This window comes from Mustela lutreola, chromosome 4, assembly GCF_030435805.1.
Source record: "Mustela lutreola isolate mMusLut2 chromosome 4, mMusLut2.pri, whole genome shotgun sequence".
Lineage (NCBI taxonomy): Eukaryota > Metazoa > Chordata > Mammalia > Carnivora > Mustelidae > Mustela > Mustela lutreola.
In genome coordinates this window covers 58,621,738-58,645,342 of record NC_081293.1, presented here as the reverse complement: position 1 = coordinate 58,645,342, position 23,605 = coordinate 58,621,738, and the positions used below count along the sequence as shown (strand labels likewise).

General features: G+C 34.9%; 1 protein-coding gene across 2 annotated transcripts in view; it reads right to left on the bottom strand.

Moving 5' to 3' along the window:
- Positions 1–23,605, bottom strand: part of CTNNA3 (catenin alpha 3) — a 1,866,967-nt gene that overhangs the window by 1,301,519 nt on the left and 541,843 nt on the right. For both annotated transcript variants that reach the window (XM_059170124.1, XM_059170125.1), the window contains exon 7: positions 9,382–9,585. In XM_059170124.1, the coding sequence (XP_059026107.1) occupies positions 9,382–9,585 (204 nt within the window). The remainder of the gene's footprint in view (positions 1–9,381; positions 9,586–23,605) is intronic.

The window sequence follows — 23,605 nt, the reverse complement described above, 5'->3', positions numbered from 1 at the left end:
TGTGTTTTGTTATTGTTGTTTTTGTTTTTGTTTTTTCTTTTTCCCCCGAAAGTGAGAGAGAGAGAGAGAGAGCATGAGCAGGGGCAGGGACAGGGGAGAAGTAGACACCCTTCTGAGCAAGAAGCCCAAGGCAGGGCTTAATCCCAGGACTCCAAAATCATGACCCAAGCTGAAGGCAGCTATTTAACCAACTGAGCCATCCAGGGTGCCCAGTGATTTTGATATATGATTACCACTATGCTTGCATATAACTTCTGTAAATAGCAGTCTATATTAAGTTGATGGTCATTCAAGTTTGAACCAATTATTTCCTCCTCTTCTCCCCATATTTTAGGTATATGTTATCATATGTTATACCCTTTCTTGTGTGAGTTCCTTGACTGACTTTTACAGAAAATTTTTACTCCTTTTGTGTTTCCTGCCTTTATACGGTTACTTTTGGTCTCTCCATTCCACTCAAAGGGTCCCCTTTAATATTTCTTGCAGGGCTAGTAATCCTGATGCTTCAGTTTTGTTTAGGAAACTCTTTATCTTTCTTTCTATTCTGAATGATAGCCTTGCCAGATAGAGTATTCTTGACTGCAGATGTTACCCATTCAGCACTTTGAATATACCATGCCATTCTCTTCAGCTTGCCAAGTTTCTGTGGAAAAATCTCCAGCACCTCATATGGGGTTTCCATTGTAAGTTAATGACTTCTTTTGGTTTTCTCCTTCAAGACTTTTTTCTTTATCAATATATTTGCAAATTTAGTTACAATATATCTTGGTGTTGGCCTGATATTTTTTATTTTGATGGGAGTCCTCTGTGCCTCCTGGATCTGAATGTCTGTTTCCTTCTCCAGATTAGGAAAGTTTTCAGTTATTATTTCATCAAATGAATTTTTTGCCCCCTCTTCTCTTTCTTCTGGGACGCCTATAATGTGAATGTCATTCTGTTTGATGGAGTCATTGAGTTGTCTATGTCTATTCTTGTGATGCATAATTCTTTCTCTCTTCCTCTCTTTTGCTCAGCTTCTTTGCTTTTCATTACTTTGTCTTCTAGGTCATTAAATCATTCCTCTTTTTTTTCTAGCCTGCTGTTCATTGCATCAAGTGTGTTTCTAATCTTGTTTATTACACTTTTCATCTCTGATTGATTTTTTTATAATTCTTTCATATCTGTGTTAGGGATCTTGCTGATTGATGTCTTTTATTCTTTTCTCAAATCCAGTGCATCGCGTTATGATTGTTGCTTTAAGTTCTCCATCAGTCATGTTATTTATATCTGTTTCACTTAGATCTCTGGCTTGGCCTTATCTTGTCCTTTCATCTGGGATAAATTCTGCCATCTTCACATTTTGTCTAAATATTTGCCTTCTTCTCTGTGTTGGAAAAGCCAGTTTTGTGAAAGAATGGAAGGAAGAAAGGAAGGAAGGAAGGAAGGGAGAGAGGGTAGGAGGGAAAAAGAAAAGAAGAGACAAAGAAAAGACAAGGGAAGAGAAGAGAAGAGAAGGGAAGGGAAGGGAAGTGAGGGGAAGGGGAGGGGAGGAAAGGTGAAAGGGAAGAGATTTGGAAGCTGCTTTTACATTTTTAGAATTTGAATCCTAACTCATCTCCAGTATTCAAAAATTAATTGCATATACATCATCCTAACTGCTTTATCTTATCATCATGACAAATAAGGAAGACATCATTTCTCTTTTTTTAAAGATTTTATTTATTTATTTGACACAGAGAGAGGAAGAGCACAAGCAGAGGGAGTGGCAGGCAGAGGGAGAAGGAGAAGCAGACTCCCCACAGAGCAGGGGGATCCCAATGTGGGACTCTATCCCAGGACTCCAGGATAATGACCTGAGCTGAAGGCAGCTGCTAATCAACTGAGCCACCCAGGCACCAAAGGCTAAAATCATTTCTGAAATGGATTTCGGAAAAGAGGTAGAGGACTTTTAATGAAGAAAAACTCTTTAACATCTCTTTATTGGCCTTAGTGAATCTTTATAATTCCCCAGGAGAGGGAATAGATTAAATCCAGAACTTACAAATGAAAAAGGTCTCCAAATAACAAAAGCCAATCCATTTTATTTACTCACTCAACAAGTACATAATGAGAACCAACAAGGCACTTTCACATAAGACACCAAAAGAAGAAAATATTGAGCAAGTAAGAAATCTGGAAATGCAAATTGCTCCCTGCAAAGAGCCAGACCTGACTCATTTACTTTAACTATCACTCACTAAACTCTCTAATACCCTTTACAGTAAAGTATCAATCTGAGTGTTACCTTTACCAATAATCTAACATCACATGAAGATACTGTCCAGCAACACATCCAAACTTGACAATATCAACATGATTTCAACCAACCCCTGAAGAAATATCTACATCTACTGATTTTTAGAACTGAAGTATGATGGCTACCCACCTCCAAATTTGTTTTCACTAATTACAGAAAGACCACCACTAAAAAACAAAACAAAAAAAACAAAAAAACAGATTTCCCTCTAAAAACACTTCCTTCTTTAGACCGCCTTGTTGTTCTGCCCTAAGCACATGAAGAATTCCTTACATTCACTATACATCAGAGAAGATGGACTAGGTCTAACTAATAATGGAGGTATAAGAAAAACATAAATACCTTAGAAAAATATTAAATATTTAAAACTTCTAAGTTTGAAAAAACAAAAGTGAAACTTTATCTGATTCTGAATATTCTCTGGAGTATATTTTTAATTAGTAAAAATCTTATTTTAGATTATATTTGAATGTGCATCCAAATGAAGAGACTGTGATGAGAAAATTATATTTCTGAATATTCACACTGATTTTTAGAAAAGACCTATACTTTGCAAAATAAGATGTTTTATAATAGGCAGTTCACCACATAAATCTAGTAGATGCTTGGAACTCATTTCATTTAATGTCAGAGAAGCTCTTTCTCCAGTATATGGCATATACAGTATGCAATAATTTCATTTCATTTTTTCATTCAAAAATATAATCTAACTTTTTTTAATGCCAAGTATTGTGCCTGGGGCTTGAGATAAAATAGTAAATAAAACAGACATGTGATTTGACTGCATAAAGCCTAAAGGAAATAAGGGATACTAACTACTATAATAGATTCAAAATATAAGGAGCAATGACGATTCCACAGAAGAGACTAAGGAAGACTGATATTAGTGTATGTCATGGGGCTCCCAGAAATACTCATACCCTTATTCCCAGGACCTGTGAGCACATTACCTTAAATGACAAAAGGAACTTTGCTGATGTAAATAAGGCTAAAAGCCATGAGATGGCATGACTATCCTCGATAATCTGGGCAGGCCCTATCTAATCATTCAAATCATAAAAAGTAGAAAACATTTCCTGGATGTGGTCAGAGAAAGAGATGTGGGGACAGAAACAGTCAGAGAAATGTGACAATGCTGGGGGTGAAGATGGAGAAAGAGGCAATGAGCCAAGGAATGTGGACAGCCTCTAGAATCTGGAAAAGGCAAAGAAATGGACTTCAGAAAAGAATGCAGCATTGCAGTACATTTTTATATTTAGGATAAATACCCAGTAGTACAATTGCTGGGTCGTAGGGTAGCTCTATTTTCAACTTTTTGAGCAACCTCCATGCTGTTTTCCAGAGTGGTTGCACCAGCTTGCATTCCCACGAAGAGTGTAGGAGGGTTCCCCTTTCTCCGCATCTTTGCCAGCATCTGTCATTTCCTGACTTGTTAATTTTAGCCATTCTGACTGGTGTGAGGTGGTATTTCATTGTGGTTTTGATTTGTATTTCCCTGATGCCAAGTGATGGGGAGCACTTTCCCACGTGTCTGTTGGCCATCTGGATGTCTTCTTTGCAGAAATGTCTGCAAATGCAGACATGATGTTTATAGCAACAATGTCCACAATAGCCAAACTATGGAAAGAACCTAGATGTCTATCAACAGATGAATGGATAAAGAAGATATGGTATATATATATACAATGGAATACTATGCAACCATCAAAAGAAATGAAATCTTGCCATTTGCGACAACATGGATGGAACTAGAGGGTATTACACTTAGCGAAATAAGTCAATCAAATAAAGACAATTATTGGGTGCCTGGGTGGCTCAGTGGGTTAAGCCACTGCCTTCGGCTCAGGTCATGATCTCAGAGTCCTGGGATCGAGTCCTGCATCGGGCTCTCTGCTCGGCAGGGGGGCTGCCCTCCTCTCTCTCTCCCTCTCTCTCTCTCTGCCTGCCTCTCTGCATAGTTGTGATCTCTGCCTGTCAAATAAATAAATAAAATCTTTAAAAAAAAAAAAGACAATTTTCATATGATCTCCCTGATATAAGGAAGTTGAGATACAATGTGGAAGGCTTGGGGGTAGGAAAAGAATAAATGAAACAAGATGGGATCAGGAGGGAGACAAACCATAAGAGACTCTTACTGTCACAAAACAAACTGAGGATTGCTGGGATGAGGGGGGTAGGAAGAGGGTGGTAAGGTTATGGACATTGGAGAATGTATTGCTATGGTGAGTGCTGTGAAGTGTGTAAACCTGGTGATTCAAAGACCTGTACCCCTGGGGCTAATAATACATTATATGTTAATAAAAAAATTTTTACATTTTAAAAAAGAATGCAGCATTTCTAACACTTCCTTTTTTTAATCCCAGTGAGATTTGTGTCGACTATTGAGCTATGGATACAAAATAACTATTCCTATGTATATTTAAAAAATATTTCCATAAATATATGGAAAATATTATAACAAATATATATAATCATTAGAGTGGTAAGGGGTGGTCTGTTTTATCTGTAATGGATCTATCAGGTTTCATTTCCTACTAATTTCTTACCAGTGTCACAAGACACTACACATAGAATTTCAGTCAAAAAAAAAAATGATCAAGACTTACTGATCTGTTTAAGAAAGTAATTTAGACTGGTCATGTGGACTAAATCTGAGAAAACATAAACTATATAAACTATATTCATTTCCCACTGCTGAACTTCTGTACTCAACAGGCTTACAAAATTTGAAGCATTGAAGTCACATTCATATAAAACATCCACAGTTTATAAGTGTTAATCTTAAATTTTCACAGTTATCTTTATTATGTCTCAACAATCGTCAACAGACCAATTACAAAAACTCAAAACTAATCTGAAAAGTAAACCAAGCCCACCAAATGAAACACTGCATTCCTTAAACTGGAAATTGAAGATTGAAGTACATCAGCTATCCTAAAATCTTTGAGCAAATTCTGAGAACGGTTTGAGTTCAGCTAATACCAGGAAAGTACATTCCCTTTCATTAAAGCTAATGAACGGTATAAAGAAGCATCATTTGTGAAATAACCCTGGATTAAAACTCGGGAATCTGTTCTGAAAATATACCCGTTTTTCCAGATTGGTTCCTGCTATTTAATTCCAATATTCATTGTCTAGGTCAAGATACTATTTTAAGGCCTAAAATACTGTATTTTTATATGAAAAAAGAGCTATTAAACTGCCTTTGCAGTGCTTTCTCATAATACTAAAAATTCATTTGTTATTATTAATGAGCTGTACTTATAATATAATGTCAATATAATGTACATACACATGTATTTCTGATCATGTGGACCACCACTGCATAAATTTAGCTCCTCCTGCTCTGACCTCTACACCAACATTAGGGCAGATCACCAGACATTGCCCACACACTGTAATTCTTTAATTCCCTGAAAAAAAAAAAAAAAAGCCTTCCTCAGGAAGTATTTCATATTACATCCTAAGAGAAAGGGATACACAAATATACTAAGATCACCAAAGAACAGCTTTCTCACTTCTTCCTTTTCTGTGTATCTGTACTTATCATGAATCTTCCTCATGTTTCCTCCATGGTAATCATTTAATATAATAAATAAATACAAATTAATTGCTTTAGACACATTGTCATTTTAATTTAAAAAACTGAAAAGAAGCAAGTACTAAACTCAATTTACTTGTATCCAAATAATAACTACTGAGCTCCTGCTACCTGAGAGTCTCTGTTTAAAGAGCAAGGGAGATAATCCTCACTCTCTTAGAGCTCCGGTCCAGCAGAGATGGCAGACGAGTAAACACAGGAATTCCAACAGGGATGAGAGCTAAAAATGACGAAGTGCCATATTTGAGAGGTATTTCTGGAGTGTTTACTCTCCTTTGCCAGAAGAGGAGAAGAGGAAACATGGGCAAAGGAGGAAAGAAGAAGAAAACCTCTATCAAGTATGAAGAGTAGTGCAATCTAATCAATTAAATAACTGAAAAGCATTTAAATTCCTAATTGAATCTACCCTTGGAAAAAAAAAATGAGTTAAGATAATTATCTGGACATGATTTTAAGAAGCTATTGCCTCTGATATTAATTATTTGCATATTATAAATGAAAAAGTTTCTTTCCACTTCACTCTTCTTATACTGAACTTACCTTGTTTTAAAACCATCATACCTATCAGGATATTAGTAACATAAGTAAGTTTTGCTTACTTGACAAATGGGCCTTAAAACTGAATATGAGTAAATCCTTATTAAGAAAAAGAGCAGTAAAACACAGAAAAATACCTAAGTACTTTTAGTGCCTCACTTAGAATATTTAATACTTGGAGTAGATATTTAAACACCTCTCTTCTCTGTATGACAAAATTACTTTTTAGTAATAATCATTATTTTCCTGACTTGTTTTTTAACTTTAAAGCAATTGTCAAATCTTAAAGGAAAACAAAATTTTGAAGTTAGCACTCAAATTCAATAAAATATTTCACAAATAAAAAAAGATTTCATATATGAAGTTCACATGCATAAAATTTGCATTTACTTAACACAAATATTACCCATGGAAATTCATACTGTTTCACTGTCATGCTTTTTAAATTTAAATAAAATTCCATACAATATAAAACAACAGAACTGAAGTGACTCTATTTCAGAGTTGTCTTTACAATCACTGTGTCATCATTGTTTATTTTGAATCTGCTATTTAAATGCAAAAGGAATATAAAGGTTATTAAAGTATAATCATAAAATGTGCAATTTGAATCATACATACATACTATTAAACATCACTTATAACCAAAGTAACTGTTTAGAACTTAGAAGAACATAAGAATTTTGAGAAAAACATTTTATCACTTAACTTTTAGAACTCCTAGAACATGGTGAAAATAAAAAGCAGGCCAACTTTCTGTTAGTCTTACTATTATTTATAAATATCTAGATATTATGCAAGGTCTTAATGATTGCACCCAGGGCAGAATGCTCCCATCACTTTACCTTTGGTATGAATAGTTTTTAACTCAAATAGTTTTATACCCAAAGTTGAAGAGAACCATAAAATCCCTTATGTGATATGCATTTATGATGTACAGAACCAGCTTCAGGGCATGTGACTGCACACAGGTGCCCATACTCAGAAAGAAACCTTATGGTTGGCCTTTAATGCTCAGCTATCACAATCTCAAAATTTTTAAAAAATTTATCTTTGAATTTGGTTATTTGTGAAGTCTGATGCAGTGATGAAGCATATGTCTTAGACTCACATTTAGCTCTGCCTTCCAGGCACGGGTCCTTAGCCACCTGTTCCCCCACCAAACAATTGCTGCCACTTCTGGTGATGGCCTTGGAACACGGCAAAATGGGTCACAGTCATGGAGAAGAGCCACAGACATCTGAGAGGATCTGCATGTTCCCACAATTAGCCCTATGTACTAGAGAACCTAACACTAAATAGCAAATTAAAATCACCTTTCTTGGGTCAAACAAGACTGTGAAAAAGGAAAAAAGAGTTTTTTCCTCTGCTTTTGAAGAATATTTGCATTTTCATTTGGCATCAAGCTCCATCCACAATTACATAGCCATTCCTGACTATGTACATGGGTGACTGTTTTGGGGTATCTGTTTGCTTTTGCATCTAAAGGAATAAAACAACTTTATCTAAGTCTGATAAAGGGAATTTATCTATAATTTTATAATTAAAGATAAAATAAACATATTTAATTGTATTTTACCTACAAATATGAGAATAATAATTTTAATAGTTTAAAGAACATGGGAGAAGGAAATCCAATACAATATTATCTTCTGATTTTCTTATAAGTCATGAATTCCCTTAAAATGTCTTTAACTAAAAATATATTATGTGCTCTCTGGGTTCAGGCTTGCCTTATATAATTTTCTATTTCTTACACTTTGTCATAATTTTCCATAAAGAATTTAAAAAATACTGCAAATAAAAAAATATATCATGTGCTAAAAATGGAACTATTCTAGCTTCAGAAGCAGGACATGATGTTACTAACATGTTCTTCTTGTTAACAAAATCTGCCTTACAACTTTGATTTCTTGACAGGCAAGAGATTTTTGGCCAGGAGCCAAAGTCATCAAATATTAAGAGTATGGAGATACATCAAATATGCAGAAGGAGCCTTAAAATTCATTAGCTAATTTTAGCATATTTCAATTATTCACATAAATTACTTATACTGAACAATCCTAAATCTTCAACTTCATGCCCAAAAAGTCATATGACTTGTAACTAATAATTTTCAAAATGTACCTTCATAATTCTTTAATTATTCCATTTGTAAGGCAGATGAACAAAATATTTTATAAATATATATTATTATATATTAATTATATTATAAATCCTTCATTTTGTTTAGCTCTATTATTAAGAATTCTCTATGATCAATATATGCTTGACAAATGTCGTCAAGGCTTTCTTCCTCATTTTAAAAACAGCCGCAAGATTTGAATGTAAGAACTGGCATAGATACTCTATAGATGGATGTAAATATGTACATATGAAATAAATATGTCATATATGAAGATTTATGAAATGAAACCAAGAGCACCTTGAAACAAATATTTTTACATATGTCTAAATTTAGATATCATTTTTCATGTTCCTAAGAGATAGCTAAAACTGCAAAAAAACTAAGACATTATGTCACGTGTGAAAAGGTTAGGAGCTATAGTTACAAACTATATGAGTTCTTTACACCTTCAAAAATAACCCCTGATTCCTTCAACATTGACTTTATCTAATACTGTCTAAATTCTGATTTTCTTATTCACCAACGAAATCCTGAAAAAACTGTCCTTTTATTCATCTTCCTTTTATCCTTTAAATTGATGTCCAACTCCAATTTCCTTTCTCCAATTTTGACTCCCTTCTTCAACTAATATTTAGATACTGCCTCAAACAAAACAATTATATATTGTTGGATTTCATCCCTAGAAATTCCTGTATCAATGCTGTACTTTGTGAGTAGAACCCACTCAGAAAGCCAGCCTATGTAAAATCATGTACTCATTTGTAATTTATCACATTTGTACACAGAAAGACCCTCAGCATATAACCAGTGAATAGGGTTGGGGGAAAACAAGTTACCTACATTGTTCATGTACTCTGAAAGCAGGTCCTGGAGAGCCTGGCGAATGGCATTGCATTCTGCAATAATCCGTTCCCGATGGAAATCTCTAGTGCATGAAGAGTCAGCCAATAGTGCAGCCCCACTGATAATGGCTTCAAGACGTTTCTCTAGAGATGGTCTAATTTCTTCCTCAGTCACTGTGAGTGGATCCAAGACAATTAAATTCTAAAGGAAGAATACATTTCAATAATTAGAACTCCATTACATTATGCTTTTAGGAAAAATAAATATTATTTCATTTTCACATTTAGAATTCAGAAGTGATTAAAAAAAGAGAGAATTCATTTCCATGCATTATCCTATATAGGAATTATTATTCAAATGAGAGATAAAAATTGTGCAATTATGAGCATCAAGTCTAGTGTCAAACAAACCAGTATCCAAATCTTGCCTTTCACAATCATAGATAGTGTGAGCTCAATCAAATATCTTACACACTATGGACCTCACCTTCCTGATCTGTAAAATTGGAATATTAAAATGTTGCTTGTCCCATAAAACTGTTGTAAGAATTACGTGAATGCTTAATAGAGTCCATGGCACATATCAACTATAATTTATAATAGTCACCTTAATATAGAACTTCATTGTTTACATAATATTTTCACATATATCATTTCATCTTAACAACATTAAAAAGAGCTGGGCAGTAAAGATAGTAAATACATATTTCAGTTAGTGATGAGTCAAGCTGAGGCTCTCTTTCCCAAGGTCACTGAGCAAATAAACAGTGATGTCAGATGAGTGTCCAGGTTGTAAATACCTAATTCACTATTATTTTCATTGTAAATAATATATTCTATATAATATAGAATATAATATATAATATATATAATATATTCTAATTAGCCTCAACACTAACTTATCAAAGAGAATTCTGAATTTAATTATTTATTTAGAAAGTAAAATTCTATTTTTCCATTTGATCTATTATAACTGCCAGCTATTTCCTACTATTGGAACCTGACATGGTATTTTTTTTTTAATTTTTAATTTTTTATAAACATATATTTTTATCCCCAGGGGTACAGGTCTGTGAATCACCAGGTTTACACACTTCAAAGCACTCACCAAAGCACATACCTTCCCCAATGTCCATAATCCCACCCCCTTCTCCCAAACCCCCTCCCCCCAGCAACCCTCAGTTTGTTTTGTGAGATTAAGAGTCACTTATGGTTTGTCTCCCTCCCAATCCCATTTTGTTTCATTGATTCTTCTCCTACCCACTTAAGCCCCCCTGTTGCATCACCACTTCCTCATATCAGGGAGATCATATGATAGTTGTCTTTCTCTGCTTGACTTATTGCACTAAGCATGATACGCTCTAGTTCTATCCATGTTGTCGCAAATGGCAAGATTTCATTTCTTTTGATGGCTGCATAGTATTCCATTGTGTATATATACCACTTCTTCTTTATCCATTCATCGGTTGATGGACATCTAGGTTCTTTCCATAGTATGGATATTGTGGACATTGCTGCTATAAACATTCGGGTGCACGTGCCCCTTTGGAGCACTACGTTTGTATCTTTAGGGTAAATACCCAATAGTGCAATTGCTGGGTCTGAGGGCAGTTCTATTTTCAACATTTTGAGGAACCTCCATGCTGTTTTCCAGAGTGGCTGCACCAGCTTGCATTCCCACCAACAGTGTAGGAGGGTTCCCCTTTCTCCGCATCTTCGCCAGCATCTGTCATTTCCTGACTTGTTGATTTTAGCCATTCTGACTGGTGTGAGGTGATATCTCATTGTGGTTTTGATTTGTATTTCCCTGATGCCAAGTGATATGGAGCACTTTTTCATGTGTCTGTTGGCCATCTGGATGTCTTCTTTGCAGAAATGTCTGTTCATGTCCTCTGCCCATTTCTTGATTGGATTATTTGTTCTTTGGGTGTTGAGTTTGCTAAGTTCTTTATAGATTCTGGACACTAGTCCTTTATCTGATATGTCGTTTGCAAATATCTTCTCCCATTCTGTCAGTTGTCTTTTGATTTTGTTAACTGTTTCCTTTGCTGTGCAAAAGCTTTTGATCTTGATGAAATCCCAATAGTTCATTTTTTCCCTTGCTTCCCTTGACCTTGGCGTTGTTCCTAGGAAGATGTTGCTGCGGCAGAGGTCGAAGAGGTTGCTGCCTGTGTTCTCCTCAAGGATTTTGATGGATTCCTTTTGCACATTGAGGTCCTTCATCCATTTTGAGTCTATTTTTGTGTGTGGTGTAACGAAATGGTCCAATTTCACTTTTCTGCATGTGGCTGTCCGATTTTCCCAGCACCATTTATTGAAGAGGCTGTCTTTTTTCCATTGGACATTCTTTCCTGCTTTGTCGAAGATTAGTTGATTGTAGAGTTGAGGGTCTATTTCTGGGCTCTCTATTCTGTTCCATTGATCTATGTGTCTGTTTTTGTGCCAGTACCATGCTGTCTTGATGATGACAGCTTTGTAATAAAGCTTGAAGTACGGAATTGTGATGCCACCAACTTTGGCTTTCTTTTTCAATATCCCTTTAGCTATTCGAGGTCTTTTCGGGCTCCATATAAATTTTAGAATTATTTGTTCCATTTCTTTGAAAAAGATGGATGGTACTTTGATAGGAATTGCATTAAATGTGTAGATTGCTTTAGGTAGCATAGACATTTTCACAATATTTATTCTTCCAATCCAGGAGCATGGAACATTTTTCCATTTCTTTGTGTCTTCCTCAATTTCTTTCATGAGTACTTTATAGTTTTCTGAGTATAGATTCTGTGTCTCTTTGGTTAGGTTTATTCCTAGGTATCTTATGGTTTTGGATGCAATTATAAATGGGATTGACTCCTTAATTTCTCTTTCTTCTGTCTTGCTGTTGGTGTAGAGAAATACAACTGATTTCTGTGCATTGATTTTATATCCTGACACTTTACTGAATTCCTGTATAAGTTCTAGCAGTTTTGGAGTGGAGTCTTTTGGATTTTCCACATATAGTATCATATCATCTGCGAAGAGTGATAATTTGACTTCGTTGCCGATTTGGATGCCTTTAATTTCCTTTTGTTGTCTGATTGCTGAGGCTAGGACTTCTAGTACTATGTTGAATAGCAGTGGTGATAATGACCATCCCTGCCGTGTTCCTGACCTTAGCGGAAAAGCTTTCAGTTTTTCTCCATTGAGAATGATATTTGCAGTGGGTTTTTCATAGATGGCTTTGATGATATTGAGGTATGTGCCCTCTATCCCTACACTTTGAAGAGTTTTGATCAAGAAGGGATGCTGGACTTTGTCAAATGCTTTTTCAGCATCTATTGAGAGTATCATATGGTTCTTGTTCTTTCTTTTATTGATGTGTTGTATCACATTGACTGATTTGCAGATGTTGAACCAACCTTGCAGCCCTGGAATAAATCCCACTTGGTCGTGGTGAATAATCTTTTTAATGTACTGTTGAATCCTATTGGCTAGTATTTTGTTGAGTATTTTCGCATCTGTGTAACATACAATGGTAAGAATATTAGATTGGCAGCTGACTTATCCACAGAGACCTGGCAGGCCAGAAAGAGCTGGCATGATATTTTCAGAGCACTAAACGAGAAAAACGTGCAGCCAAGAATACTATATCCAGCTAGGCTATCATTGAAAATAGAAGGAGAGATTAAAAGCTTCCAGGACAAACAAAAACTGAAAGAATTTGCAAATACCAAACCAGCTCTACAGGAAATATTGAAAGGGGTCCTCTAAGCAAAGAGAGAGCCTACAAGTGGTAGATTAGAAAGGAACAGAGACCATATACAGTAACAGTCACCTTACAGGCAATACAATGGCACTAAATTCATATCTCTCAATAGTTACCCTGAATGTGAATGGGCTAAATGCCCCTGTCAAAAGACACAGGGTATCAGAATGGATAAAAAAACAAAACCCATCTATATGTTGCCTCCAAGAAACTCATTTTAAGCCCGAAGACACCTCCAGATTTAAAGTGAGGGGGTGGAAAAGAATTTACCATGCTAATGGACATCAGAAGAAAGCAGGAGTGGCAATCCTTATATCAGATCAATTAGATTTTAAGCCAAAGACTATAATAAGAGATGAGGAAGGACACTATATCATACTCAAAGGGTCTGTCCAACAAGAAGATTTAAAAACTTTAAATATCTTTGCCCCCAATGTGGGAGCAGCCAACTATATAAACCAATTAATAACAAAATCAAAGAAACACATCAACAATAATACAATAATAGTAGGGGACTTTAATACTCCCCTCACTGAAATGGACAGATCATCCAAGCAAAAGATCAACAAGGAAATAAAGGCCTTAATGACACACTGGACCAGATGGACATCACAGATATATTCAGAACATTTCATCCCAAAGCAACAGAATACACATTCTTCTCTAGTGCACATGGAACATTCTCCAGAATAGATCACATCCTCGGTCCTAAATCAGGACTCAACTGGTATCAAAAGATTGGGATCATTCCCTGCATATTTTCAGACCACAATGCTCTAAAGCTAGAACTCAACCACAAAAGGAAGTTTGGAAAGAACCCAAATACATGGAGACTAAACAGCATCCTTCTAAAGAATGAATGGGTCAACTGGGAAATTAAGGAAGAATTGAAAAAAATCATGGAAACAAATGATAATGAAAATACAACGGTTCAAAATCTGTGGGACACAACAAAGGCAGTCCTGAGAGGAAAATATATAGCGGTACAAGCCTTTCTCAAGAAACAAGAAAGGTCTCAGGTACACAACCTAACCCTACACCTAACGTGTGCTGGAGAAAGAACAAGACAGAAACCCTAAGCCCAGCAGGAGAAGAGAAATCATAAAGATCAGAGCAGAAATCAATGAAATAGAAACCAAAAAAACAATAGAGCAAATCAATGAAACTAGGAGCTGGTTCTTTGAAAGAATTAATAAAATTGATAAACCCCTGGCCCGACTTATCAAAAAGAAAAGAGAAAGGACCCAAATAAATAAAATCATGAATGAAAGAGGAGAGATCACAACTAACACCAAAGAAATACAAACTATTATAAGAACATACTATGAGCAACTCTACGGCAATAAATTTGACAATCTGGAAGAAATGGATGCATTCCTAGAAACATATAAACTACCACAACTGAACCAGGAAGAAATAGAAAGCCTGAACAGACCCATAACCAGTACGGAGATTGAAACAGTCATTAAAAATCTCCAAACAAACAAAAGCCCAGGGCCAGACAGCTTCCCGGGGGAATTCTACCAAACATTTAAAGAAGAGCTAATTCCTATTCTTCTGAAACTGTTCCTGACATGGTATTTTTAATGTTTCCATCAGATATAAGTCTTCAGGCAATAGAAGTCAAGATAATCAGTAGCCTATGATGAAAAGATGAAGGTTATGTGGCTCCAAGGGTTCTCTTATTAAAATATATTAAGAGAGGAAGCCTTTCCAAGATTTAAGCATAATGTGATAATTGGGGAAAAAATTAGTATCAAATAAAAGCTCTCTGAAGAACTCTTAGCATAAAATAAAATCAAATAATAGTTTTGAAAATGTGAGTGCATATGTGAGCATCCATATACAAACAAAAATACACACAGTGATATATAAACACACATACACAGAGGTGTATGTATATTGTGTGTATGTATCTTACACTGATCATTGTCCTATTATATTATGATAAATCTTTGGGGATCAAAAGTAGGATAAAATTTTTAAAACTAAAATTCTATGTCAAGCAAGGAAAAGAAAATCATTACAGAAAGAAAAAAAACATTTCTAAACATTTAGAAAAAAAGAAAAATTAGTCCTGTGTAATGTTCACATATAATATAAAATACAACTAGAACTTTTATAAAATTAAATGTCCTAAAACTTTTCAGCAGAATTTTTCCTTTCATGATTCTATTTCCTTCTTATTTTTCTCCTGTACTACTTAATCTCTCCATTTTTCTCTTTTAGGTGGACAAAAAATGAAAAAAATAGAAAGGAAATTATTTTCATAAATACCAAATTCAAAATTTTCTTTATCCAGTGCATAATCTTCTTGACTAGGTAATAACTCTACCATAAGCTTGGCCATCCATCAAGGGGTCACTTACACATAAATCTACCTCCTTATTTCATTCCCCATTTTACCATGTCTTTCTTTGGCTCACTAATGTCATACAAACATTCTATTCCAGTGTTTCATAACAATTATTAAATCAATTAAAACCTTTCTGATAATGTCCCTCCAATGTGATATTATCATTGAGAAGAGACTGAGGGCAACAGAATTACTTGCTCAAATGCCATTAAAAGATGTCTTAGGAAGAGTTAGCATGTCTCCTGCTTATAATGATAGGTAAATCTGATTGAATTGCAAATGTTTACCTATAAGTATTGCTAGAAGAAATGTAATTTTAGATGCTCTGACTATGATTTCATGACAGAAAATAGTCTTTCTTATAAGATTAAGCTCACTCTAGTTCCTGCCATACAGGACAATTCCTTAAGCTATCTTACCTTGGATTTTTATTTCCTTGACCTTTAAAACCAAATTCTGTAATCTTATCTAAACTTGAACCAATGCCTGTGCTCTGACATCTGATACCCACATCATTCCGCCTAAAACTACTGTCCTCCTATTTATATCCAATAAAAATTTTCACCAACCTTGTCATTAAATAGATTAAAAAAGTACGGGGTGTATATATATATATATATATATATATATATATATATATATATATATATTGAATGTTGTATAAACTAGAATGGATATTTGAGACCTATGAAGTAAAATATTGACTCTCCTAAACAAGGCTCCCTACCATACCTCTCTATAGAAACTGATTTAACAATGATCCACAAACTAGAATACCTCAGTGTACAGCTGAATGGTTCTGGCAGTGGAGCAAAGAACCAAAAAATAGAAGCACTGAAAAGGATTAAAAACAAACAAAAACAAAACAAACAAACAAAAACCCACTACTTTCACTTTACTCATGTCAAGGTAAGACAGCACAGGGCCTACAGATACTGCCCTCACTTATAATTTATCACACTGGGAAAAATGAGAGCAAAGTGAGCCCTAAGCTTCCCCAGCCTTCTGAAGAGGGCATCTAAGGGACCCATATCCATATTTCCATACCCAGAATATTGAAAGAACTGGGAAAACTGAATAATATAGGAATTGGTAAGAGCAGAGGAAAAAAGACGAGAGCTCAGAGAAACTCATGCATAGATTTCAACAAGTGGCAGATCCTACTACCTGGAGTGTGGATTCTAGTAAGAATTCTGCCCACAAACCCAGTGAGAACCCCACCTAGGGATCCCACAACTAGCCAACATGTACCCCCAGCATTCCATGCAACCCCTCCCTCCAGTAGCCAATACCCTATGCTCTCCTGCAGACAAGGCATGGGAACTCCCACAGAAAGCCACACAACTACCAGCATCCAGCTGTATCTGCTGGATTAGGAAGAGATGCATAACCCTGAACACCTCAGGGTAATGACCTTGGGAAGATAAACAGGAGGATGTCAGCACCTAGCCTCGCTTTGCAGGATCAAGCTAAGGCACACAGTCTAAGACTTCTCCCACAAGGTAATAATAAAAAAATAAAGCAAGTTCCCACACAGAAAGAGTCTGAGAGACCCCATTATCTCTAGCCTGGTTGACTGGTGAAGATCTTTCTCTCTTAAAGCCAGTCAGTAAAGAGGAAGTGACTGCTTCAAATGTGAAGACAGCATGCAAGGTTCAAGCAACATGAAGAACCAAAGAACCAAAGAAATATGATCTCACCAAAAGAACAAAATGAAGGTCCAGGAGCTGATCCTAAAAAAATGGTGATTTAATAATTGCCTGAAAAATAATTCAAAATAATCATCTTTAAAAGCTCATCAGGAGAGAACACAAACAGACAATTCAATGAAGTCAGGAAAACAATACATGAACAAAATGGTAAATTTAACAAAGAGAGAGCAATCATAAAAAATAACCTAAAAGAAGTCCAGGGGCTAAAGAATACAATGATTGTACTGTAAATCCACTAAAGGGATCAAGAGCAGAGTTGAGAGTGCAAAAGAAAGGATCAATGAACTCAAGGACAAATCCTTTGAAATTACCTAATCAGAGGAACAAAAAGAAAAAATTATTAAAATGAGTTAAGAAAGCTTAGAGCTCTTTGGAACAGCATCCAAAAAAGATCAAAATACACATCATGGGAATCCCAGAAGGAAAAGGAAAAGAGAAAGTTTCCAAAATCTTATTTAAAAATATAATGACCAAAAAAATTTCATAAACTGGGATAGGAAATAAACACCCAGATCCATAAAGCACAAAGAATCCCAAACAGGTTAAACATAAAAAGATCTTCACTGAGATACATTATAATCAAATTGTCAAAAGACAAAGACAAAAAAGAATATTGAAAGCAGCAAGAGAAAATCAACTTATCTAATATAAGGTAGCCCCCATAAAATTATCATCACACTTCTTAGTAGAAATCTTGATGGTCAGGAGAAAGTGAAATGATATATTCAAAAGAATATAAGACAAAGGTGTAAGAAAAAGGTGGCAACCAAGAATACCATAACTGGCAAAGATGTTCTTCAGAAGAAGAGATAGACATTTCCAAAGAAAAGCTGAGGTACATCACCACAAGGCCCACATTATAAGAGATGCTAAAGAGAGCTCAAATTGAAACAAAGGATACAAACTAGCAACATGAAAACAAATGAAAGTGTAAAACTCACTAGTAAAGACAAATATATCAGGGAGCCTGTGTGGCTTAGCTGTTAAGCATCTGCCTTTGGCTTAGGTCATGATCCCAGGGTCCTGGGATCAAGTCCCACAATGGACTTCCTGATCAGTGGGAAGCCTGCTTCTCTCTCTCCCACTGCCCCTGCTTGTTTGTATTCCCTCTCTCACTGTCACTCTCTCTCTCTTTCTGTCAAATAAATAAATAAAATCGTTAAAAAAGGACAAATATATCAATTCAGAATACTCTAACATTGTAATGATGGTGGATAAATCACTTACAACTATAGTATATTAATTTAAAAATATTAAAAATAACTAAAGCTACAAAACTTTACTAAGGAACACAACATAAAAAAATGTAAATTGTAACAAGAATAAAAAAAAATGTGAGGAGGGAAAAAAGCACATGATTTTGGGAGAGCCTGGATGGCTCAGTTGGTTAAGCATCTGACTCTTGACTTTAGTCCAAGTCATGATCTCAGAATCGTGGGATTGAGCCTACATCAGGCTCTGCACTCAAGAGGGAGTCTACTTGAGATTATCTCCTTCTGGCCCTCCCCCATACTCTCTCTCTCCAATAAATAAATAAATCTTTTTTTTTTGTAAATATATGGTTTTTGTATGCAACCAAAGTTAAGTTGTTATCAGGTTAAAATAAACTGTTATTACTATAAAATGTGTTATTTAAGCCTAATGGCAACCAAAAAATTATGCTGGGGGCCGGGTTGCTCAATCAGTTAGGTATCTGACTTTTGATTTCAGGTCAAGATATGATCTCAGGGTCATAGGATCAAGGGCTGTGTCAGACTCCAGGTTTAGCAGAGAGTCTGCTTGAGGATTCTCTCCCTCTCTTCCTCTGCTCCTCTCCCTGCTCATGCCCTCCCTCTTGCTTTCTCAAATAAATAAATAAATCTTTTTTAAAAAAATAATAATCCTTTAGTGGATACACAAAAGATGAAGATACAGGAATCAAAGCATACTACTACAAAAAATAAAAACAAATCATCAAATTACAAAGGAAGATAAGAAAGGAAGAAAGAAACAAAGGAACTGCAAAATCGAAAAAAAAAAACATGGCAATAGGAAGTCCTTACCTATCAATAATTACTTTAAATGTAAGTGAATTAAACTCTCCAATCAAAAGACACATGGTGGCTAAATAGATATTTAAAAAAAGAAAAACCCTACATGCTGCCTAAAAGAGGCTTATGTTAGCTTTAAGGTCACAGATAGGCTGAAAGTGAAATTCTATAAAAAGATATTACATTAAAATGGTAATCAAAAGAGACTAGATATGGCTACATCGGACAAAATAGTTTTTACATCAAAAACTATAGTTTTTTGCTAGATGTGCTACAGTTTTTAGTATAAAATACTATATTAAAGAAGAATACTACATAATAATAAAGGGGTCAAGTAATCGAGAGGATATAACAACTATAAATAGACATACACTCAACATCAGAGCACTTAAATATATAAAGCAATTATTAATAGATGTGAAAGGAGAAATAGACAACAATAAAATAATAGTATGCAACATCAGTATCCCACTTTAAGCAATGGACAGATCAACCAGACAGAAAATCCACTGAGCCACCCAGGCGCCCAACCAGACAGAAAATCAAAAGAAAACACTGGACTTAAACTAATGGTAGGTCAGGTGAACCTGATAAACATACAAAACATTCCAGCCAATAGCATCAGAACATACATTCTTTTCAAGTGCACATGGAACATTCTCTAGGATAGCTCATATAGCAAAAGCAGTTTTAAGAGGAAAGTTAATCGTTTTTAAACACCTGCATTATTTTTTTTCTCTTTAAAAAGAAGAGGGGGCACCTGGGTGGCTCAGTGGGTTAAAGCCTCTGCCTTCTGCTCAGATCATGATCCCAGGGTCCTGGGATCGAGCACTGCATCGGGCTCTCTGCTCAACAGGGAGCCTGCTTCCTCCTCTCTCTGCCTGCCTCTCTGCCTACGTGTGATTCGTCTGTCAAATAAATAAATAAAATCTTTAAAAAAAAAAAAAAGGAGAAGATCTCAAACAACTTAACTTTATATTTCAAGAAACTGGAAGAATAAACTAAGCCCAAAGTTAGCATAGGGAAGAAAAAATAAATATGAGAAGAGAAATAAATGAAATGAGAGAGAGAGAGAGAAAGGAAGAGAGAGAGAGAATCAACAAAACAAAGATTGGTTTCATAAAAAGATAAAATTGAGGTGCCTGAGTGGCTCAGTTGTTGGGTGTCTGCTTTCAGCTCAGGTCATGATCACAGGGTTGTGGGATTGAGCCCCACATCAGACTCCCTGCTCAGCGGGAAGCCTGCTTCTCCCTCTCACGCTCTCCCCGCTTGTATTCCCTCTCTTGCTGTCTCTCTCCTCTGTAAAATAAATAAATAAAATCTTTTTTAAAAATTGACAAACTTTTAGCTGGATTAACTTTTTAGAAGTCTCAAATAATTATTTTAAAAACTGGAGACATAACAACTTATACCACAGAAATTACAAAGATCATAAGAGACTATTAGAAACAATTACATGTCAGCAAATTGGATAACCTAGAAGAAATTAGTAAATTACTAGAAACATATAAGCTACCAAGAATAAATCATGAAGAAATAGAAAATCTGAATAAATCATGAAGAAATAGAAAATCTGAATAGACTAATCAATAACTAAAAATCACCCAACAAAGAAAAGCACAAGATCAGATGTTTTTCTAGTGAATTCTACCAAACATTTTTTTACCAAACATTTAAAGAAAAAAATAAAATAATACCAATCCTTCTCAAACCTTTCCAAAAAATTTTAAGAGGAGGTAATATTCCCACACTCATTTCGAAGCCAGCATTACCTTGATATCAAAGCCAGAAAAGAATACTGCAAGGAAAGAAGAAGTCAATATCCCTGATGAATAGAGATGCAGAAATCCTCAATGAAATCCTATCAAACTGAATCAAGAGCACATTTAAAAGATCATACACCATTACCAAGAGGGATTTATCCTGGATGCAAGGTTGGTACAACATAGGCAAATCAATAAGTATGATATACCACATTACCAAAAGAAAGATTAAAAATCATATGATCCTCTATATAGACATAGAAAAGGCATCTGATACAATTCAACAGTCTTTATGATAAAAAGTCAAAAAATAGCTATAGAAGAATTGTACATCATCACAATAAAGACCATATATGACCAGCCCGCTATTATCAGATAAATAATGAAAAGCTGAAAGCTCTAAGACGGGAAACAAGACAATCATGACCACACTTTCCACTCTTATTCAGCATACTATTGGAAGTTTTAGCTACTTAGCTTAGTAATTGGATAAAAAAAAAAGAGGCATCCAAATTGGAAAAAAGAAATAAAATAGTTTCCGTTCACAGATGACATGATCCTATATACAAAAACCTCTAGGGGTGCCTGGGTTGCTCAGTCAGTTAAACAGCTGATTTGGGCTCAGATCATATTCGCAGGGTCCTGGGATGGAGGCCCACATCTGGCTCCTGCTCATTAAGAAGCCCGGTTCTCCCTCTCCCTCTACCTGCTGCTCCCCCTACTTGAGCTCTGTCAAATAAATAAAATCTTTAAAAAAAATAAATAACCTCTTAAGATACCACCAAGAACTATAACAACAAAATCAAATTCACTGAAGTTACAGGATAAAAAATCAACATAGAGAAATCAGTTGCATTTCTATGTACTAAAAATGAACATTAAAAAATTACAGAAAACAATCTCACTTGGTAAAGCACCCAAAACAACAAAATACTTAAGAATAATTTAGCAAAGGAGATGATAGATCTGTATTCTGGCATTATAAAGCATTAATAAAGAAACTGAAGAATAATAAATAAGCAAATAAATGAAAGGATATCTTATGTTCACAGACTGAAGATTAATATTGCTAAAATGTCCAGATACAATGCATATGATTTACCAAATCAATATAATCCCAATCAAAATTCCAATGGCATTTTTCACAGAAAGAAAAAAACAATCCCACAATTCTTTTATAGAACCTTTTATAGAATTCTTTTATAGAATCACAGAAGACTCTCAATAGTCAAAAGTCTTGAGCAAGAAGGACAAACCTGGAAGCGTTACACTTCCTAATTTCAAACTGTATAACAAAATGTTAGTAATCAAAACAGTACAGTGCTGCCATAAAAGTAGCCACATAGGTATAGAACAGAAATAGAGAGCCCAGAAATAAACCCAGGCATATACAATCAACTAATCTCCAAGAAGGATTTCCACACAAATATGGAAAATATAGTCTCTTCAATAAATGGTGCTGGGACAAGTGGATAATTGCAGGATGAAACCGAACCTTTATATTATATAATAAACAAAAATCAACTTAAGATGAATTAATGACTTAAATGTAAAACTTGAAAGTGTAAAACTCTTAGAAGCAAATATAGGGGGAAAGTTTCTTGATGTGGCTCTTGGTAATGTTTCTTTGGATATAGCAGCAATGAAAGCAAAAACAGACAAGTGGGATTACGTCTAACTAAAGAATTTTGGCACAACAAAAGAAACAATCAACAAAATGAAAAGCAACCTACAGAATGGGAGAAAATATTTGCAAATTGCATGAATGTGATAATGGGTTGATATCCAAACTATATAAAGAACTCATGCAACTCAATAGCAAAAACTTTAAAAAACAAACAAAACTCTTCAATTAAAAAATGAACAAAGGAGTGAATATATATTTCTTAAAAGAAAACATACAAAAGATATTAGGTATATATAAAAGTACTCAACATCATTAATTATAGGGAAATGTAAATCAAAACCACAAAGATATTACTTCCAGAATGGCCATTATTAAAACATAAATACATAAAATTATACATGAATGGCAAGTGTTGGTGAGGATGTGGAGAAAAGGGAATCCTTGTGTATTGTAGGTAGGGATGTAAACTGAAACAGCCATTATGGAATACAATATGGAATTCCCTCAGAAAATGAAAAATAAAACTACCATATGATCCAGGAACCCCTCTCTGTGTATTTACCTACAGGAATTGCAACTAGAACCTCAGATACCTACAATCCCATGTTCATTACAGCATTATTCATTATAGTCAAGAATATGGACTATAAGTCCATCAGTAGAGAATCAATAAAGAAAATGTGCAATATATGTACAATAAAATATTATTCAGCCTTATAAGAGAAAAAATCTTGCCATTTGTAACAACATGGGGTATGGGACAATATGCTAAATGAAATGAGCCAGCTACAGAAAAACATTTTATTCTCTCATATTTAGACTCTAAAATAGTAAAACTGATAAAAGCAAAGAGTAAAATAATGGTTTTCAGAGACTGGTGGGAGAGGAAAAAGGGGAGTTGATGGTCAAAAGGTACAAATAATCAGTTTTGTAAGATAAACTCTGCATTAACAAAATTATATTGTATACTTAAATCTTGCTAAAAGGATATC